Source organism: Phoenix dactylifera, chromosome 6, assembly GCF_051530095.1.
Source record: "Phoenix dactylifera cultivar Ajwa chromosome 6, Ajwa_hap1_PhDact_Kaust_v1.1, whole genome shotgun sequence".
Lineage (NCBI taxonomy): Eukaryota > Viridiplantae > Streptophyta > Magnoliopsida > Arecales > Arecaceae > Phoenix > Phoenix dactylifera.
This window is the reverse complement of record NC_143195.1, coordinates 35709183-35729462: the sequence shown is the minus strand read 5'-3', so window position 1 is coordinate 35729462 and position 20280 is coordinate 35709183. Positions and strand designations below refer to the sequence as shown.

General features: G+C 42.5%; 3 protein-coding genes across 4 annotated transcripts; 1 reads left to right on the top strand and 2 right to left on the bottom strand.

Moving 5' to 3' along the window:
* Positions 1-6956: 6956 nt before the first annotated feature.
* On the bottom strand, positions 6957-9712 carry SAMBA (valine-tRNA ligase). Of its 2 annotated transcripts, none has more exons than XM_088723930.2 (3): positions 9394-9712; positions 9142-9179; positions 6957-7384 (listed from the first exon to the last, which is right to left on the bottom strand). In XM_088723930.2, the coding sequence occupies exons 1-3, from the start codon at positions 9548-9550 to the stop codon at positions 7343-7345; spliced, it is 237 nt and encodes a 78-aa protein (XP_088580056.2). In that variant the 5' UTR covers positions 9551-9712; the 3' UTR covers positions 6957-7342. The 2 variants fall into 2 exon arrangements, with proteins under 2 accessions (XP_088580056.2, XP_008776694.3); XM_008778472.5 differs by having other exon boundaries at positions 9069-9179; positions 9394-9710.
* A 3375-nt stretch (positions 9713-13087) lies between these two features.
* Positions 13088-17777, top strand: LOC103696759 (NADH dehydrogenase [ubiquinone] 1 beta subcomplex subunit 10-B-like). The gene is made up of 3 exons (XM_008778473.5): positions 13088-13435; positions 13591-13633; positions 17551-17777. The coding sequence occupies exons 1-2, from the start codon at positions 13150-13152 to the stop codon at positions 13611-13613; spliced, it is 309 nt and encodes a 102-aa protein (XP_008776695.1). The 5' UTR covers positions 13088-13149; the 3' UTR covers positions 13614-13633; positions 17551-17777.
* A 323-nt stretch (positions 17778-18100) lies between these two features.
* MKK10 (MAP kinase kinase 10) lies at positions 18101-19954 on the bottom strand. The gene has a single exon (XM_039126393.3). The coding sequence runs from the start codon at positions 19947-19949 to the stop codon at positions 18966-18968; it is 984 nt and encodes a 327-aa protein (XP_038982321.3). The 5' UTR covers positions 19950-19954; the 3' UTR covers positions 18101-18965.
* Between the last annotated feature and the right edge of the window lie 326 nt (positions 19955-20280).

Sequence of the window (20280 nt, the reverse complement as noted above, 5' to 3'; positions counted from 1 at the left end):
TTATCTTTTCATTCCTTCCAATTTTACCCCTCATATCAATTTTAAATGACTATTCTATCCTTTTTTATATAAAAAAAAATATTTTGGGGTTATTACACCCGTTCTACTCGAGCACTTCGATGCGCTTGTGCAGCAAGTCCAAGCGCTAGCTATTTGCAGCCCAAAGCCTGCAACAAGTGGAGGCCCCTCCTGTGCCGCCTCCACGGAATCATGTGAAGCAGAGGAAGAAACTTTCTCCTGACTCCCGAGCCATCTCGAATCAGGCATGGCTCCCGCTGCAACGACGTATGTGGGGGCAACCAGTGAGAAGTAGTAGTCCAAGTCTCACGTCAACGAGTTGGGAGGAAAGAGAAATAAAAGCTGAGGTCTGGAGAAGGAAAGTTATGGAGCTTTAAAATGGGATTGTAAGCCTCTGTGACAAAGGGTACAGCCCCATTAAATCCCATTATCCTTCCAAGTCTTGTGTCTTCCGGCAGCAAGCAAGAAACCAGCATGTACTCCCTCCTTACGGGCGTAAGTCCTTGGGACGGCGCCCGCGACATTGCTCCCCTTTCAGAGCGTCGCCATCATTGAAGCCCCCGTCGAGCTCATGCAGACCGAGCTCAGAAACCCGAGCGCAAAACACCTAAAAAATCAAGCCAAAGAAGGCCGGTGCCGAACCAAGTCCTGAGGAACTTCGAAGCTCGAGAGCTATCAAAATATCTCCAAAAGGTACAGGACGCCACTTTGGCTTCAAATAAATTCAATATTTTATCTATTTTCAGGTTAGCCAACGAGCTCGGCTCGTTCTCCTACCCTGACCACGGTCAGGATGCCCTGAGACGTCAGGATGCCCCAATATATTGGGATGCCCTGCCACAACGGGATGCCCCGATTCGTCGGGATGGCCCGAGACGTCGGGATGCCCCGGCTATAGGGACGCCCGAGACGTCAGGATATGAGTTAGCGGTCCTCTCTGACCGGACGAGCTCGGCTCGTGCTCCATCGGCTATGAGTTAGTCGTCCTCTCTGACCGGACGAGCTCGGCTCGTGCTCCATCGGCTATGAGTTAGCGGTCCTCTCTGACCGGACGAGCTCGGCTCGTGCTCCATCGACTATTGAGTAGCGGTCCTCTCTGACCGGACGAGCTCGGCTCGTGCTCCATCGACTATTGAGTAGCGGTCCTCTCTGACCGGACGAGCTCGGCTCGTGCTCCATTTGTTGAGTAGCGGTCCTCTGACCGGACGAGCTCGGCTCGTGCTCCTACCCCGACCTCGGCCGGGATGCCTCGAGACGTCGGGATGCCCCGATACGTTGGGATGTTGTCTTTATTGGCCAAACGAGCTCGGCTCATTCTTTACCAGCTTCAACCAACGAGCTCGGCTCGTTCCTTCCTCTTCTGGATTTCTCTGCCGACGTCCTCGAAGAACGGAGTCCGAGCAGAGAAGCGTCTTCAGTCGCCTCGGCGCCAGGACGCACACGGTACAAGGTACCTATTTATTTAATGTTTTTTATATTATCTATTATTGGATTTCTCTGTCGACGCCCTCCAAAAACGGAGTCCGAGCAGAGAAGCGTCTTCAGTCGCCTCGGCGCCAGGACGCACACGGTACAAGGTACCTATTTATTTAATGTCTTTACATTATCTATTATTGGATTTCTCTGTCGACGCCCTCCAAAAACGGAGTCCGAGCAGAGAAGCGTCTTCAGTCGCCTCGGCGCCAGGACGCACACGGTACAAGGTACCTATTTATTTAATGTTTTTTACATTATCTATTATTGGATTTCTCTGTCGACGCCCTCCAAAAACGGAGTCCGAGCAGAGAAGCGTCTTCAGTCGCCTCGGCGCTAGGACGCACACGGTACAAGGTACCTATTTACTTAACGTCTTTACATTATCTATTATTGGATTTCTCTGTCGACGCCCTCCAAAAACGGAGTCCGAGCAGAGAAGCGTCTTCAGTTGCCTCGGCGCCAGGACGCACACGGTACAAGGTACCTATTTATTTAATGTTTTTTACATTATCTATTATTGAATTTCTCTGTCGACGCCCTCCAAAAATGGAGTCCGAGCAGAGAAGCGTCTTCAGTCGCCTCGGCGCCAGGACGCACACGGTACAAGGTACCCATTTACTTAATGTTTCTACATTAATGTCTCCATATTGTCTATTTTTGGATTTCTCTGCCGACATCCCCAAAGAACGGAGTCCGAGCAGAGGAGCGTCTCCAGTCGCCTCGGCGCCAGGACGCACACGGTACAAGGTACCCATTTACTTAATGTTTCTACGTTAATGTCTCCATATTGTCTATTTCTGGATTTCTCTGCCGACGTCCTCCAAAAACGGAGTCCGAGCAGAGAAGCGTCTTCAGTCGCCTCGGCGCCAGGACGCACACGGTACAAGGTACCTATTTACTTAATGTCTTTACATTATCTATTATTGGATTTCTCTGTCGACGCCCTCCAAAAACGGAGTCCGAGCAGAGAAGCGTCTTCAGTCGCCTCGGCGCAAGGACGCATACGGTACAAGGTACCCATTTACTTAATGTTTTTACATTATCTATTCTGCTTCTGGATTTCTCTGCCGACCCCCTCCAAAAACGGAGTCCGAGCAGAGAAGCGTCTTCAGTCGCCTCGGCACCAGGACGCACACGGTACAAGGTACCTATTTACTTAATGTTTTTTACATTATCTATTATTGGATTTCTCTGTCGACGCCCTCCAAAAACGGAGTCCGAGCAGAGAAGCGTCTTCAGTCGCCTCGGCGCAAGGACGCATACGGTACAAGGTACCCATTTACTTAATGTTTTTACATTATCTATTCTGCTTCTGGATTTCTCTGCCGACGTCCTCGAAGAACGGAGTCCGAGCAGAGAAGCGTCTTCAGCCGCCTCGGCGCCAGGACGCACACGGTACAAGGTACCCATTTATTTAATGTTTTTACATTATCTATTCTGCTTTTGGATTTCTCTGTCGACGCCCTCCAAAAACGGAGTCCGAGCAGAGAAGCGTCTTCAGTCGCCTCGACGCCAGGACGCACACGGTACAAGGTACCCATTTATTTAATGTTTTTTACATTATCTATTCTACTTGGACTTTTCTCTGCCGACGTCCCCAAAGAACGGAGTCCGAGCAGAGAAGCGTCTTCAGTCGCCTCGGCGCAAGGACGCACACGGTACAAGGTACCCATTCATTTAATGTCTTTACATTATTTTATTCTTGGACTTTTCTCTGCCGACGTCCCCAAAGAACGGAGTCCGAGCAGAGAAGCGTCTTCGGTCGCCTCGGCGCAAGGACGCACACGGTACAAGGTACCCATTCATTTAATGTCTTTACATTCTCATTTATCTTTACTTGGATTCTTCTCTGCCGACGTCCCCAAAGAACGGACTCCGAACAGAAAAAGCGTCTTCAGTCACCTTGGTGTAAGAACGCTCACAGCACCAGGACGATCGATGACTGAACTACTTCCTTCGCCCGAGCCAAAAAGCAGCTCGGACTCGGAAGTCGGGGGGTAGTATTGGTGGAAAAATGGACCACCCCACAAATGTAATTATAGCACCCAAATCCATCAGCAAGCTCGAGCTCATCCTAAGTGATGGAGCTCTTCCGCTCTCGAGCTCATCCTAAGTGATCGGGCTCTTCCGCTCTCGAGCTCATCCTAAGTGATCGGGCTCTTCCGCTCTCGAGCTCATCCTAAGTGATCGGGCTCTTCCGCTCTCGAGCTCATCCTAAGTGATCGAGCTCTTCCGCTCTCGAGCTCATCCTAAGTGATCGGGCTCTTCCGCTCTCGAGCTCATCCTAAGTGATCGAGCTCTTCCGCTCTCGAGCTCATAGACCAGAGAGCCGAGACCAGAGAGCCGAGACCAGAAGGCCGAGACCAGAGAGCCGAGACCAGAGAGCCGAGACCAGAAGGTCGAGACCAGAAGGCCGAGACCAGAAGGCCAAGCACAGCAGGCCGAGCCCATGCCTTAGCCAAATATCCAATTTCCACCTAACCCTCTAAGGGACCTGACAACTCCACTATAACCTGCCACTATCTCCAAGCCATCAAGGCATAAGATCTTCGCAGGTATTCGGCACGACCTGCCATTAATGCACGAGACTCTCTCAAGTCTCTGATGCACTCAGTCATTTAATGAACACGGCCCAAGACGATCTCCGGATCACTGAACCATCAGAACGTATGGCTCTCCCTGACCGCCGGTTCATTCGGTAATAAATGCACTTACCATCCACGGACCCCAGGCCCACCACAGCCGGCGGTTCAACCACTCCAACAGGTCCGATCGACCGTGACAACTCCCTGATTCCGGTCTGATCCGGTCCCGTTCTCCATTACGCCATTAATGGGCCAAATCGTGCCCAATTATTACAAAACAGGACAAACCTCCTGTCACCTCCCAGGTAACAAAAATCCTCCTATAAAAGGAAACCTGGGGGGAAAAGGGAAGGAGGACAACAAAAAACAGATCCCCGGGACTGAACCCGCCGGGAAGCACAGACGCAATTGAGGACATCATCCTCTTCGTCTTCTTCATCTTATCCTAATGTTCTTGCTGTCTTCTCCATATACTCTCTTCCCCGCTCTCTCCACATACTTGCCCCCTCTGACTTAGGCATCGGAGGGCCGGCGCCGGGGAGCCCGGCCACCGGTTTTCCTTGCAGGACTTGCACACCCCCCGCGGCGGAGGACGCAGCCAGCCGGCGCACCGCCGCCTGCCTCCTACAGCAGCGGAGCTCCTCCTTCCCCGGCTTCACGGCGGCCCCCGGGTCCAATTTCCAGCAACACGGACGTCCAAAAAAAATCTTCGGAATGCCAGGCAATAAAGAAGGCGATCCAGTCTGTTGTCCTGTTCGCCTTCGTAAACACGTGTCCAATCTCAACATCACCCATCAACTGAGCCATCCTAAGGATCTTCCGGATGAGGGGATGACCATCCCCAAACCGATCCGCCCCCCGGAGCCAGTCGATAACAACAGATGAGTTTTTCTCGAGGCAGACCCACTCCACACCCAGTACCTACCACACATATACTTCAACCATCAAGTGCCTCGAGTCAATTCCAACCTTTGTGCCTAAATCACATTAGATCGTGACAGAGCTTTCTAGTGCACTATAGTTATTTATGCCATTTGGCTGTATGCTAAATTATGATGTTAATTGGATAATAATAATAATCATAATCAATGAGCCTGATCTCATCTATAAAAAGAGTCATACTTCATAAGATCCTTTGAGATCATTTCAATCGAGGGTATCATTCTCCCATAATGCAAGTTAGACTAAAACAATTACACTAGCAATCTAAGTAGCTATTTGGAGAGGAAATGGAGAAAAAGGAGGGTGGATTTGAAGATCTCATAAATTTCTTAAATGATAAAAAATTAGCATTATGGTTTTAGCTGCCTGCTAAATTAGAGGCTATTTGACAGGACAATGAGAAAAAGGAGGGTGGGATTTGAAGATCTCATCAAATCCTTACATGATCAAATTTTTGCATTATGGTCTTAGCTACCCGATCAATTAGAGTTAGTAACTAAATACTAAGACATATTGACCATGGTTATGACCCTGTTTTCTGATCTCCCCAATCACATTAGAATGCGCAGTTCTTCGTCATTCCAAACAGACTTGCTAAATCATTCGAATAATGAACTTGATTTGCTTATTTTCTAAATCAATTTAACAATTTTCCACCTTTCCATCATATTATTATTTTTACTTTATAGCCTTTTATCATCCACAGCCAAAAAGGCCAAACAGAAGAAAATAGGGAGCCCCCATCTACTCCATCATTATCAACTCTTAATGCTGATGACAGCAGTTGTGCCAATACCAACAACAACGGTGATCCCAATGCTGATAATAATGGTGATCACAGTGTTAATAACAATAGTGATCTAGATGCTGATGACAATGTTGTTCATGCAGAGTTGCCAGAACCAGTATCATGGAGGAATCATGCAAGAAAACAAAAGATGCCTTCTAAATCACCATTTAATTAGGATCATTTAATTTCAGCGATCAGCATCATGATGTCACTCCCATATATTTGGGTGATCAATTTCATGATGCCACTCCCATATATTTAAGTGATCAATTTCATGATGTCACTTCCATTACCTGCTCTACACAAACAATGATGGTGCCTATGGTAAAACTGGCATGTAAAGGCAGCATCTGCTCTCAAGCATTGGTTATTCTATAAGCCAAACAGACCGAGGGGCCATATAAAGCATGAGATGTTAGAAAGAAAATTCTTTATTCAATTTATTTATTTATTTGGGTGGTGTTCCATTTGGTGATGTAATGCCCGTATAATTGGGGATGCTGTGTCCCAAAAGAAGTCCATGTTTCTCTTGTTATAGCTTCAAACAGTTGATTCTTTTAATTTATTAAGCATGAAGTCCATGTTTCTCTTGTTTTCACTTTTAATTTATAGCTTCATCAACCCACAATGAGCAGACATAGAGCTTTGCACCAACAGGACCTAATATTTCCCTTGTCAGGAAGAACTTGATTTCCAAACGAAAGTGAAAACAATGCAAGGTTAATGGACCTCAACAACAATGACATAGGTAGGTATAACTGATGATAATACACTCACAAGCTCAATGTGACCAAATTCTGCAAGAAGCAATCTCCAAGGATCAATCCCAGTGTCACTATAAAATGGAGCAGCATATGCAGTAGCATTCATGATTCGATGTCCTCAACATGTGTATTTAATCACTCACAAAAAAAGTTATCATAGCTGCACTGTGTAATTAAAATACATGCATATACAAATCGATGTCGAGGGGCTGGATGTCAAAGTAGTCGCATATCTAGCAGGCCACATGAAGAGTGGCTCTCAGAGGACCCAAAACACTAGGGACATTAGTTGGTCCAATAATTTTAGCGAAAAGCGAAAACAACAGCAACTGATGTACAAGATCAAAGATAGTGAGATCACTAAAGTTCTGAGAGCCCAAATTGCAGAAATTTAATGGTCAATAAATATAATGTTAGCGGCAACAACAATGGCCTTTTGCAGCAGTCTGAAACTATGCCGACCATTACAAAATTAGAATGTTCATAAGTCAGTCTACACAGGGAAAAATGAAAAAAGAATAAGGGTATACAAGAAGCAGGGAAAATAAGCTGAACAGGGATAAGAACAAAAGTTCTTAAGCTCTAACAAATTCGATGACTTATAGTATTGTTCCGGTAGAAAGTCTGATATGACTAGAACTATTCCTGTCCCTGTATGATGACTGCGAACTAAGATGCCTCCATTGCTCAACTTAGTACCTGATTATTTTGAGGCTGCGCTCTTAAAATTCACCACTATATGTCTCTGGTTTGCTTGAATAGGTGGTTCACATTTCCATCTCTTCCTGTAAACTTGTGTTGATGCCCACCTAGAAGACAGTTAATAAAATAATTTACTGGTTACTCATCAAATAAATCCAAACTTAGATGAGCCAAATGAACATGAACATCGCCTAAATTTAACAAATTATGGAATGTTGAATAGCACATGATCATAGCAACGTCACATAACATCTTGAAAATTATTGTTCTATTGTACCATTTAACAACATATAGTGAAACATTAACATTACATATTATAATCTCAATGTATAGAATCTCAAAATTTCTCCACTTGGAATTTGGTATAATTTTAAGTTGGAAATTAAATGTCTTGGCATGCTATTTGAGTAAACAGGAAAGCCATATAGTGAAATTACCTTACATTTATACCATGGCAAAAAGTTAATAGAGCCACTAACATTCTTTCCCAATAAAATTTAGCCATTAAAAAATCAATTGATTCATGATTGCCAGTCACCAATAATTACTTCACAAAACTCAAAGATTTTTCCTAGTGGCTGTTTTTGATATGCATGGAAAACCATGAGCTTCCATTACCACCCAAGCACGGCTTCAACAGAGGGAACAGTGATCCTGAAGGCCACCAGCAAGATGACAACTCATTTTAGTTGCCTGTAAGAAAACACGCACCTTGCAGAACTGATGTATGATCAATTGGAATGGTAATTGGCATGCAGCAGAGATAACTCTTGTCAGCTATTAATGGCAAACAACATCACAAACATTCATGCAGAAGGAGACAACAGCAGCCTAATAGCCATGATAACAATGATTCCAAAATTAGCAGGATTTGAATGATGGTGCCAATTCCAGTACGTGGATCTTTCATGCTTCTGAAAACAAAGTAATGATTTTTATTCTAAATTTAGAAGCCTTATATTTCTAGTCTTATAATTATATCTGCTCCCCTAGAAGTATATTTATCCGGCACTTTTGAAAATACCACTGTTTAATGAAACTAGAAGCAAAAATGTATTATTTAATTTCATATACATTAGCTCGTTGCAGTTGATAGTTCCTCCCTGCCTTAGAAGAAGCCAAACGATATGGAACCATAGAGTTTCGCATGCCTCTGGAGTTTTAATTGTAAAAAATACAACCCACTCTTCAATTCTGGCAGTTGGGAAAACAATCTACGAAAAGAATTTTTACATGTGATCACTCTAAAAATATGTTATCTGAGTCTCCTACAAACTCAAGGTTCCACTATTTCGAATGACTTTGTTGATGTCGAGCATCCAAACCATAGAACATACATAACTTAAAAAAAAAAGAAGAAGAAAACCGTCCATTTTTATTGAAACGAAAACCTAGAAATCAGATACAATCAAGATATGATCTGGCAGTCAAAATCCTGTCAACTATATTTCTTCATCAGGATTAGACAACTCATATTACACCAATCAGTAAATATTACAATTAGCAATACAAAGTCCAACCCATATAATAGATAAAAGATGAGTAGAAAAGGTGAACATTCCCCAAGTCAAAACACAATATATCAAGAAAAGCACAGAGCAAAAGCTCATTTAATTTTTCCACTATATATAGATAGATAGATATGTATGTATGCATAGCAGGAAAATTTATCTCATCCAAATGGATCTAGCGGAATTCTCCTACCACCATTGAAGAGCTAAATTTTGATCCTTTTATTGTGATTGACAGAACATTCATTATAGAATCAGTCAATAACAGGGTATGAAGTACCCGGTCTCGAAATAAGGTGGATTTGGGAGCGAGGGCGGGCAAACTTCCAACTGTCTTCGTCCAAAGATTTTACCTCCTTCTGAAGTGCGGCCATCAATTCCGATTTCAAAGCTGTAATGCCCCAGCAAATGAATCAAATCAGAAAAGCAATCACAAAAATTCAAGAAAAATGCATTGAAAAATTCAAGAAATGAGAGCACCCGCTCGATTCAAGAAGTGTGAACAGAGAGAGGAAAAGGGAAAATCCCTAAAGATACAAACTTTACGGAAAGGGAAAAGGAGGGTTGCGGGATTAGGGCTGGCAGCGACCGGATTGGATGATTACCGGCGAGGGCTTCCCCCTTGCGGTCATGGGCGGACATGACGTCGGTGGGGAAGTGGTAAGAGGAGGTCTCGTCGCCGAACCCAGCGTTGCCGCTAACACCACCGCCCTGACCTCCGGCGCTCGTCGCCGACGCCGATGATCTCGCCGGAGAGCTCATTCGCCGCGACTGGAGAGCGAACCCGATCCCCGTGGAAAGATTGGGCTGTCGGCGTCCTTCGGTGAGTTCAAACGCTGGGGAGCCTCCTTCGGATTGCTGTGTACGGTTAACGATGGCCGGGCAAACGGCATTCTGATGACGCTCACAAACTACGGGACTTAAGCTACGGACACGTCGCAATCAGAAATACTGCAATTAAATGCCAAATTTCCAAATGAATTGATTGCATAGAATTGCAATTTGAACTCTAAAAAATCTAAATCTTTATAATCAGGATGATAAATAAAATTAATCATATTTCCAATTGCAAGATTTGTTGTATTTAGAAGAAGCCTTCAGAGTCACCACTCTCCAATGAAATTTAACATTACATAATTATGACATATTAAATGTATATTATTTATTTTACCAAATATATATAACAATGGAGACTTACTATAATAATATATAATTAATATATTATCAAATAAATTTTATAGTATTATATTACTATGATTATTATAAAATAATCTAATCATTGTTTAGTAATATTGTTATTTTTATTAAGATTATAAAAATAATATGATAATTACTATGCTATAATAAAAATATGTTATTATAATAATTATTGTTATAGTATTATAGTAATCAGTTAATATATCATCTAATAGATTGATTATTATTCTCAGACATAATATACTTATTTAACTATTATTATTACATCATAATGATTCTTAGTATAATATATAAATAATATTCTAACTAATAATTTTTATAGTAGTAGTATTATAATAACGATAATCTATATAATATAATATAATAATATCATATTATTAAGTATCCTGTCTCTTTTAGGTGGAACGAAGGGTAAGAGGAAGAAGTTTGGCATGGTTCGATGGCCATAGAGGGAGAAGTGCTGCTGCTGCACAACATCTGGCGACTACGGAGGGAGTGTTGTGCATTCTAGATCGTGCACGTGCTTCGTGAGTCGAATAGAGCTGTTGATTGGGTTGCCTTTTTTGCTGCCCATCATTCAGAGGAGTTCTTCTGGATTGGGCATGCTTCTGTTCCTCCGCCACTGTACATCCTACTTTATAGTGATTCAACTGGATGTGCTCATGTGAGAATAGTGTGAGTAGCTGATGTACCAAAAAAAAAGAACTGTCACTTGCTTTTGAATAAGTTATGATCTATGATCATGAAACTATATACAATAGCTATGAGAATGCTTGCATCCTTACTCTTAACAGAGAATAATTAAGCAACTACAAAGGCCCATAATCACTTTTCTATCAGGGCTAGCCACCGCCCAGAACCCAAGTCAGAAGAAGGATCATGCAAGGCAGGGGACGTGAAGCAAGCCCAATCGCATCCAGCAGTAGAAGCAGGGTGAAATTCTCCAAGCTAGGAGGAGCTAATGCAGGCCATAGATGTTCAACCCTATGGTTTGGCAATTCTAGCTCCAATTATATTAGGTTGTATATTCTAGAACTTCCAAGATGCAAAATGAAAAGTTTGATAACGTGAGCCAAACGCTGATCCAACGATAATAAGTTCATTGTTTCACCATCGAATTGGTAATGGTCACAAGTTCTGTTGCTGGAAACTGGATCCGAAGGTGACCGTGGACCGAGGAGGAAGAGCTCCGGCAGGGGATGCGGCAGTGGACAGCTTTTTTCGGAGGACCTGCAAGAAGTCGGTGTCTGGAAGTTCCGGCGCCGGCCCTCCGATGCTTAAGTCAGGGTTTTTTTATGTGGAACAAGCAGAGAGATTACGTAAAAGAAAAGATCCCCCTTCAGAAGGAAGAAGTCCCCCTTTTTATAAGAGAGGTGTATGGATTACCTGTGACGTGACTGTGCGAATTAATGAGTTACCGTAGTGATTGGACGTGATCGTGTGCATTAATGAGTTACCGTAGATGGCCCAAGATTTTGAACTGGCTGGCGGTCCGTTGAGATCGTGCGCATTTAATCGTTGGCAGTCGTTGAGACGGAGATCGCGGGATTGAACTCCGGATGAGGAGAAGGGGGACTTGATTTTCGGTGGAGTAAGGGGTCGCTTCTTCCTTTAACTGGGTCTTCTTTGGGCTTGAGATCGATCGGGCTCAACTTAATCGAGACCAAGGATGTAAGCTCTGAGGCTGGATGCGCTGAGGTCGGGCGCCTTGAGGTCGGACGTATTGAGGGTTGCAGCCGTCGTGCTCGCCATCAAGTGCCGACAATATATCCACGTGTTTTGAGCAATTCAGTTTTTCCCCAACAAGTTCATCATGAGATTAAGGAGGATTCGAATCCCACCAATATTATTTTGATGGTGCCACTACTACTATCATAAGCCAACGGCCTTCACAAGGAACTTTCTAGAAGGCTAACTTGCATAGTAACCAAACCCAAAATGGATTTCATCACCCATCTAGAAGGCTAACCCATGAAGGGAAATATGATTTTTTTTTTTGTCATTCTAATCGTTTATTTTTTGTGTCCACATGATGCATATGCAGGAGACAGCAAAACTAGTAATTTTTGATTTTTAGGTATTTCCAATAATATAGGTCATGATGAATGATATATATCTTCGATTTGGATATTCTATTAAATTAATTTTGGAGTTGAGAGGAGCACATGCTCTTTTATCTGAAAAAAAACAAAATCTATTTTTTAATAGTTCCACTTTCAGAAAAGATGGTAAACAATAAAAATCTTAGCAATACATTTACCGATTTGAATAAAAATAGCATATAACCCGCTTGATATGTAAGATATATTTTTTTCCTCATTTTTCCAACTATTTAAAATATAATTTAGGAGTATAATAAATTATAATAAGTAGAAAAGCTCTTCAATAATCAAATTTTCATTACATATTAATACCAGCCCAAAACGATGGAAAAGGTATGGTTTGTTCTTATTTTTTTAATAATTTTTGAAATGCAACACAACAGTGTAACGGATTATAATAAATAGAAATTTAAATAACTAAATTCTGATTGCATATTAAGTAATAAATTTTAATATTAGTAGAGTATAAACTCATGTTATCAATAGCGGTGTCTATATAACGAATGGAGAACTCTCCATAAGCTAAATTTATGTGTAAAAATTTATATTATCAATAGAGGCATCCATATCATGATCGAAAAAGTTTACAAATCGAGCAACATTAAATTATGAACTTTAATAATGGCCAAGCAAAAACTTCTGCTATTACTATCTGTATTCATAGGCAAACAAAGAACTCTGTGTAATAACTTTTGTATGGAAACTTTAATTATTAATACTGATATCATATTGGTATTACCGATACCGAGCCATGCAATCTACATGGTCCAATTTTTTTTCTTTTTTTACTAATTATTTTTGAAATACATGGCAAGTGGAGAATTTTGCACAAATTTATCCATTGTACATATTAAGTAATGAATATCAATGATGAATTAGCGCTTTAATACTGGCATCTTTAATATTAATATATATGGATAGAAAATGATATGCTTGATGAAACTTTATTTTAGATATATATAAAATAGAGTGGCGTTATATAAAATGAACGATTGGGATAGACGGAGTGCCGATTTATCAAGGGGGAGAGAAGAGGAGAGAGAGAGAGGGGAGGAGGAGGAGATGGGGCGGAAGGCGAAGGTGGAGTTTGATGAGAGGCCGCCGGACGGCTTCGATCCGAGCAACCCGTACGGGGATCCGGTGGCGATGCTGGACTACAGGGAGCACCTGGTGAGGGAGAAGTGGATCCAAATCGAGACGGCCAAGATCATCCGCGAGCGCCTCCGCTGGTGCTACCGCATCGAGGGCGTCAACCACCTCCAGAAGTGCCGCCACCTCGTCCAGGAGTACCTCGACGCCACTCGCGGCGTCGGATGGGGCAAGGACGCCCGCCCACCCGAGCTCCATGGTGCCCCCTACTCCCTTTTTCCTTTCTTCTTCTCTTCTTCTTCTTCTTCTTCTTTTCCGATCCTTTCTTTTCTTTCCTTTCTTTCTCCTCATCAATTGAGTGATTCTATTTGTCGTTTTAACTATATTTTAATCTGAGCTTGGTGTGTTCTACAGGTCCCAAGAAGGAGTCTGATTAGTTCTGATTGTGGGCCTCGAGGTGGGCGACTGTGCTTCTCATGGATATTGATTCTATTTCTTCTTTCGTGGATTTTTTCTATTTGTTTCCTGTTTTTATGGTTTAACTGTAGATCTACTGGTTTTACTTCGACAAATTTGGTTTAGGGTTTTTTCCGCATTATAAAGACTGTATCTTGGGCGTCTAAATTTTATGTAGTCGGTGCCTGAGGCATGTAGGATTTGTTTTTCTCGCGTTGGTTCATTAAAAATGAGTTCTTTCTTCCTAATCGTGGAAGCCTGTGAAAGCAAACCTCGACTCTGCTGCTATTAAGCAAACATTATTGACACCCTAAATCCCCGTCTCTTTCTTATATTTCTTCATATGAGGGTAATCGTGTGACAAATTCTTGAAGTGTGAATGATTTTTCTTTTTCTTTCTTTTTATATCAAACGCCCTTATTAGCTCCTGTCTGGACATACAAGGAGCCGTCAGGTTTCTTTTGCTTTTAAGTGGAATAATCTTGCATCGCTTGCCATCTTGTCCTATGACCCTGTTATCATCTTGCATAGTAAGCACTCTTGTATCATTATTATTCTTATCACTTAATTTATCTCTTGAGATCTCAACTTAATAGGCTTCTAATGTCAGTCAGACTATGATTTCTAATTTCTATCCTCTGCCGCCGACAACTCACTTATGAACTGTTATCTTGTCCTATGACCCTGTTATCATCTTGCATGGTAAGCACTCTTGTATCATTATTATTCTTATCACTTAATTTATCTCTTGAGATCTCAACTTAATAGGCTTCTAATGTCATTCAGACTATGATTTCTAATTTCTATACTCTGCCGCCAACAACTCACTTATGAACTGTTTGTCAAGGCACAAGATAAGTCCAGTAAAATAAAATGGTGATGATGGCAATAGGTCTGTATGATTCATATAAACATAAATATCAGCAGTCCTCTTTAGCTCTGAACATGATCAGCTTCTAATGTGAGATTTACTCAGTCCTGTAGCATGAGCTGCTTACAACTTAAGTTTAACAGCACTTTATTCAGTAAAATCCTCACAAAAGATAATTTCCATCAAGCTGTACATGGTCAGTTAGTCAATAACAATTCCTGGTCCATACATGCTGTGTAAGCAGCCCAAGAGATCATGGTAAATGAACAACTGGTCATGGATATATTTTTATGACTTGCCTTTTCTCTTTCCGTTGTAAAATGCTGCTCATATCTAGCAAAGCAGCAAAGTAGTTTATCACAAAGGAGACTTCTAATCTCATTAAATTAAATCATGGAGAATGGGTGTCATATATATTTTAGGATTTTTGACATACTTAAACTTATCTCCCAATGAAGCATCACATCCTTGGATACCTCGACCCTTCAGTTTAACCTGAACTACCTGCACCATCATCTTAAACACCGATATCAGTATGACATTGACATGGCTCTTTGAGGGGAAATTCTTAGATACTGGAAGGTTCCAATACTTAGACATGAACAGGCTCCTGCCACATGAACCTGAGTCCGTATAACATAGGTCACATTCGTCATACATCAAATTTGTGCATCTAGCATGGGACTTTTTTCGATGTGACCATGTTAATTGACCAATGGCTAAATATTATTTTACAATGGTTTAACCAATTAGTCTCTTACACCAATGTGCTTGCATTTGCTTTTACAAAAGTTTTGATATTGAGTAAATTCTCTTAATAATTTCCTTCATGAACACTAAATTCGTGACCACCTTTAGTGAACTGAAATTACCGGCTCTTTCAAACCTGTTTGCTCTTTTGCTGGTTCCACAGATACGATTTTCATTTGTTCTCTAAGATTATGTTCTTTGATTCACTCACCGTATGATAGTCACTTTTAATTGTTCTTCAAATATCAGAAGGGGGGAAACTATATTTTGTTATTGATTGTGAAATAAGTTAGAACTTCATCACATTGCCTCCTTTCAACCAATAAATTATAAAAGTGTTCTGCCATTCATACATTGAGAAATCACAGATATAAATATTTCATCTGCCCAAGGAACAAATACGGTCGAGTACAATCGGAGGTAACTTTTGTGAAAATGTGGTGCACAAAGAATACGTTGAGGCATCATACATGCATCAGTGTTTAGTTAGCCAGTGACGTGTAGTTGTTTCTGGTAAGACAGGTTTTCTTATTGTTATGGGCCTCCACTTCAAATTGGCATCATTTTTCATATTCTTCCATGTCAACTGGAGGCCTCACGAAGTGCAGTACATGCAGATGATAGCAATGCTGATTGATGAAACACTGATTAGGTTAAATGATAGATTTGAACTATTTGGGAGAGCTTTGGTGCATTCTGATCTGGTTTAGTGCTGGATTTAAACTATTTGGAAAGCTTTAGTGGATATAATCAGGTCAAGTACTAGATTTGAACAATTTGGAATGGTTTGGTGGATAATGCCCTAAAATCAGTTAATGTTGTAGTCTGAAAGCATAAGTGTAAGAATAAAAGACTGCATTTGATGGTCTGTGACGATGACAAGTCCAGCAACAATTTAGGAATAGAAAAGACCGCTGTTATGGTGCTTGCTTGTTCTTCTGGTCATCTTCTTAATCAAAATGTGTGTGCGTTTTGTGTCTTGGAATGCTTGTAGAGTTGAAGATTATTTATACTTAAGAAAGAATAGTTTTTACAATTTATTGGGCGATCCATCCACATGCATCAATTTGGGTTCATGTCTTTCCCCACTTTCTTTTATGTGGAAGGCTAAACAGATTACATCTTACAAAAGATCCTGGAAGAACTCGACCTCACAACATTGATTTATTCAAATGCGGTTATAGTTAGCAGGTCTTAGCATTCTTTTGTTCAACATGGTTATGTCGTACATAAGGAAGAACCTGCTTGTTTGGTTTGTTATTTACCAAACATGAAGGTGATATGTTATCATTGTGCATCATCTTTTCCACATCTAATGCAGTCTATTCCTGGACTTCAATCTGATATGGAATTATGGGTTTGAGGTATATGAGATTCTCTGTGAGGATCACTTTTGCTTATGCTGGAGGTATTAGACAAACAAACGAGAATGATTGACAAGGATGTCTCCAATAGAATTGAAGCAAGATGGATGAAGTGAGAATGCACTGTTAAAGTGCTTTACCATCAAGACTTGACATATTACATGATTTTGATAAGACCAGCTTTATTTTATTGGGATTTGAATGTTTGAAGATGAGGAAGCCAGATAAGCATGAGCTCGCTAGAGAGCAAGATGTTGAGGAAGATGATAAACTTGGTGAAGGTTGGGAGCATCACCGATATGGATGAAGGTTATTATCTTTAGATTGCATACACATGTTTAACATAGGCTTCGAGGCCTTTTGAAAAGGGTGGTCTCGTTTATATGCTGGAACTTAGGGAAAAGTGGGTGCCCAGTGAAAACTTGATGATAGCTGCAAAACAGCAAAAGTCATGGTCCATGTCAATGGACTTAGCTTTGGATGAGAATTTATGGTTGTAATCAATCCTGAATGAATGGGTTAGGCTTGTGTATGCATACACACCATGCGGACATCTGACCATGATTATAACAAACATTGTATCTGATAGCGGGACCAATAGCCAATGCATAGTACTTCTAGGTCCAAGTTCCTTGACTGTCGAAGTTGCCCCAGCCATTTAAATGGACTGTCTCTTTGATGTATCTGTCTGTTGCCAACGTATTTTAAGGCAATTTCTCATGATTGAGTTTTTATGCCTGCATCAGAACTGTTGATTCCACTGCAGTAACTGTTACATCTATTATCAGTTTTAATTGGAAAATATTCTAATGTAGTATTTACTGTTGAAATGGAAAGGGATATTACGCTACCACTTGCCTCAAAATTAAACACGAAGCAAGTTTGCGGTGGGACATAAATGAGAAGATAATTCTTGTGGGTTTGTGCTTGCAGGTGATGCAGTCTCAGGGTAAATTGAAAATGAGAGAGCTAAGCTTTCCATTGCCTACTCATCGTTAGCTGGTTTGCTTTTATTCAAATTATGCACCTGCAGTCCCTCTGCAGATGTCACTTCTTGATTTTTCAATAATGAATGTTATGGAGAATATAAAGTGTTCTCTTATGTACCTTTGTTCCCTGATGTTTAAAAAATCAGCTATTCACAGATGAAGGTTGCTTTATACCTGCAACTCCATGTATTCTGCTTGTATGTTTTAAGCTACCGGCCAGGTTCCTTTAATGCTTTGATCATGCCAGTCTCACTGTCGTAGGGGTGAGAGCAGCAATTGATTGACCTAATCGGATGAATCAGGAAAATGGCAACCCTTTGATGTTACTCCGGTATCCGTCACCTAAGTGTGTGGAAGTGGCACAGCTGATGCACAAAATGTCAGGTAGATCTAATAACAAGTGAATCCTGCACAAATAGAAACCTTGTCAATTCATGGATTTTGGTTCCTTCTTTATGGCCAAACAGTGGCACCTCTGTCTTTATCCATTTGGGTTCCATGAGAACATAGCCTGCTCGGTTACATGTCTGACTTGGAGCTGATGTCGTGTCGTAACCCATGAATGACCAAATCCAATTTTAATTGCACCAATCTCCTACCATTTTTCCCTAAAAAAATTTGCGCCAATGTCCTGCCACATTGGATGTGTAAATGAGAGGGTGAGGCAGTGGTTCTCCCCGGCATTAACTGGCTCCAGTTCGGTGCATACAGAAAGCCAGAATGCTATGAATCGGATCCACTAATTGAGTACGCGTACAATTATTAGCTCTTATCTTAGTCATTGGAATTTTTTCCCGAGAGCACTATTGTTTAACTGATCTTTGGAGTGGATTCAATTAAACAGGGGTCATCACCAGATTTTTCATATTACATATCTCCACAACATCTGCGTTCGCCTTCTCTCCATTAGATCTCTGATAACACCATGCATGTGTGACACGTTAGGAGAAATAGTGCATGCTTATATATTCTGAAAAGGATTTAGCAATTTTAGTATCTGAGATTACAACTGAATAGAATGATTTGGATATCTAATTCTATCAAACATATAACAAACGGAAACATGGATCCATATATTAACTATCTGATCACAAAATAGCTGTAACTGATAGGATATCCAGAAAAAAACACATACTGGCTCATGACCTGTTATGCAAAACATAATCCTAGTTGGAAATCTATTTGCCTTCATTGGCCTAGGCAAAAATTGTTACGACTAATGGAAAAATAAACATTCTGCATGTTTATCTATCAGCCATATCAATTGCTGTCACACTTGCATTGTGGAAAAAGAATTAGAATACTAATGTCCAGCCCAGTAGAGAAGCCCAAGCAGCCCAAAGGTTCCTACCACCTTCACTATGTATGGAAAGTATCCTCAACTAGGCCTTCTGTGGAACAGCACTTGGCGACAAAAGGGTGGCTTAGGAGCTCCCCCACCGTCCCTCTCTTCCTCCAGTCCTTCTCCAAGCACCTTCCCAAAAAGCTCCGGAACTCCGGCGAGGCAGCATCCGGCACCGCCGGTGGGCCACCAAAGCAAACGACGCACATCAAGGTGGCCCAATCTGGTCGCTCCCCTGCGTCCACCAGCGGAAACCTGCCTACAAAGCACTCCAACAGCACCACCCCAAGGGCCCATATATCACCGGCGAACCCTCCGCTGTCGCCGAACCCCTCCGAGTCGAACCGTTCTGGGCTCATATATGCGCATGTGCCTGCGCAGGCATCATCGCCACCACCGGATGAAGGCCCCATTGCTGCTGCCACCACCCGGCTCGCCCCGAAGTCGGCAATCTTCACCTCGCCATGGCTGCCGATTAAAAGGTTTGAGGGCTTGATGTCACGGTGCACGACACCCATCCCGTGGAGGTAGCGCAGGCCCTCCAGCACCCGCCCTGCCACCCCGGCGATGAGCCCCTCCGGCAGCCTCCGGCGAGCTCGGAGAACGTCGTGGAGGGAGCCGCCGGCCATGTACTCCATGACAAGGCAGAGACGGTCCTCACCGCCTCCCTCGAGCACGCCGTGGCAGCGGACGACTAAGGGAGAGTCGACGCGCGTCAGGATGTCGGCCTCCCGGGCTGCTTGGCGCCGGGCGTCGGCGGCGTTGGGGCCGAAGCGAAGGACCTTGAGAGCGAAGAGGGAGTTCGTGCGGAGGTGGCGGACCTTGTAGACGGTTCCGCTGCTGCCATGGCCGACGACCGAGAGCTTCTCGAGGTCCGAGAGGCGGTCTACGGTCCCTGGGGAGTCAGAGAAGTGGTAGGGAAATTCCGGCACCGCCACCGGTGGGGGTGGCAAGGGAAGTCTCAGTGCTTGTTGGTGCCTCCTCTCTCTCACCATTGTCATCTCTCTCTCGCCTCCCTTCCCGTTTGGGTGCATGGCGTGCAGAAATATATAGCTAAAAGCGAGTAGAAAGCGCACGTGCGGAGGGGGAGGAGTGTTTGGTTGGCGACACGTGTGAGGGAGATCCGAGGTTGGTGGGACGGGCGAGCGCTTGGTGGTGACGTAAGCGGAGATCTTGGCTGAGGTCTTTCTTGTCGTTATCTTTGTTACCCACACGACAACGTGGGTGTCGCAGGATTAGAAGTCCGTTAGCAACATCGCCCATCCAATCAACTAGTGCCACGTATCAGTTCTGAAAGTTTTGAAGGTCCCACTTAAAATCCTAAATGATTCA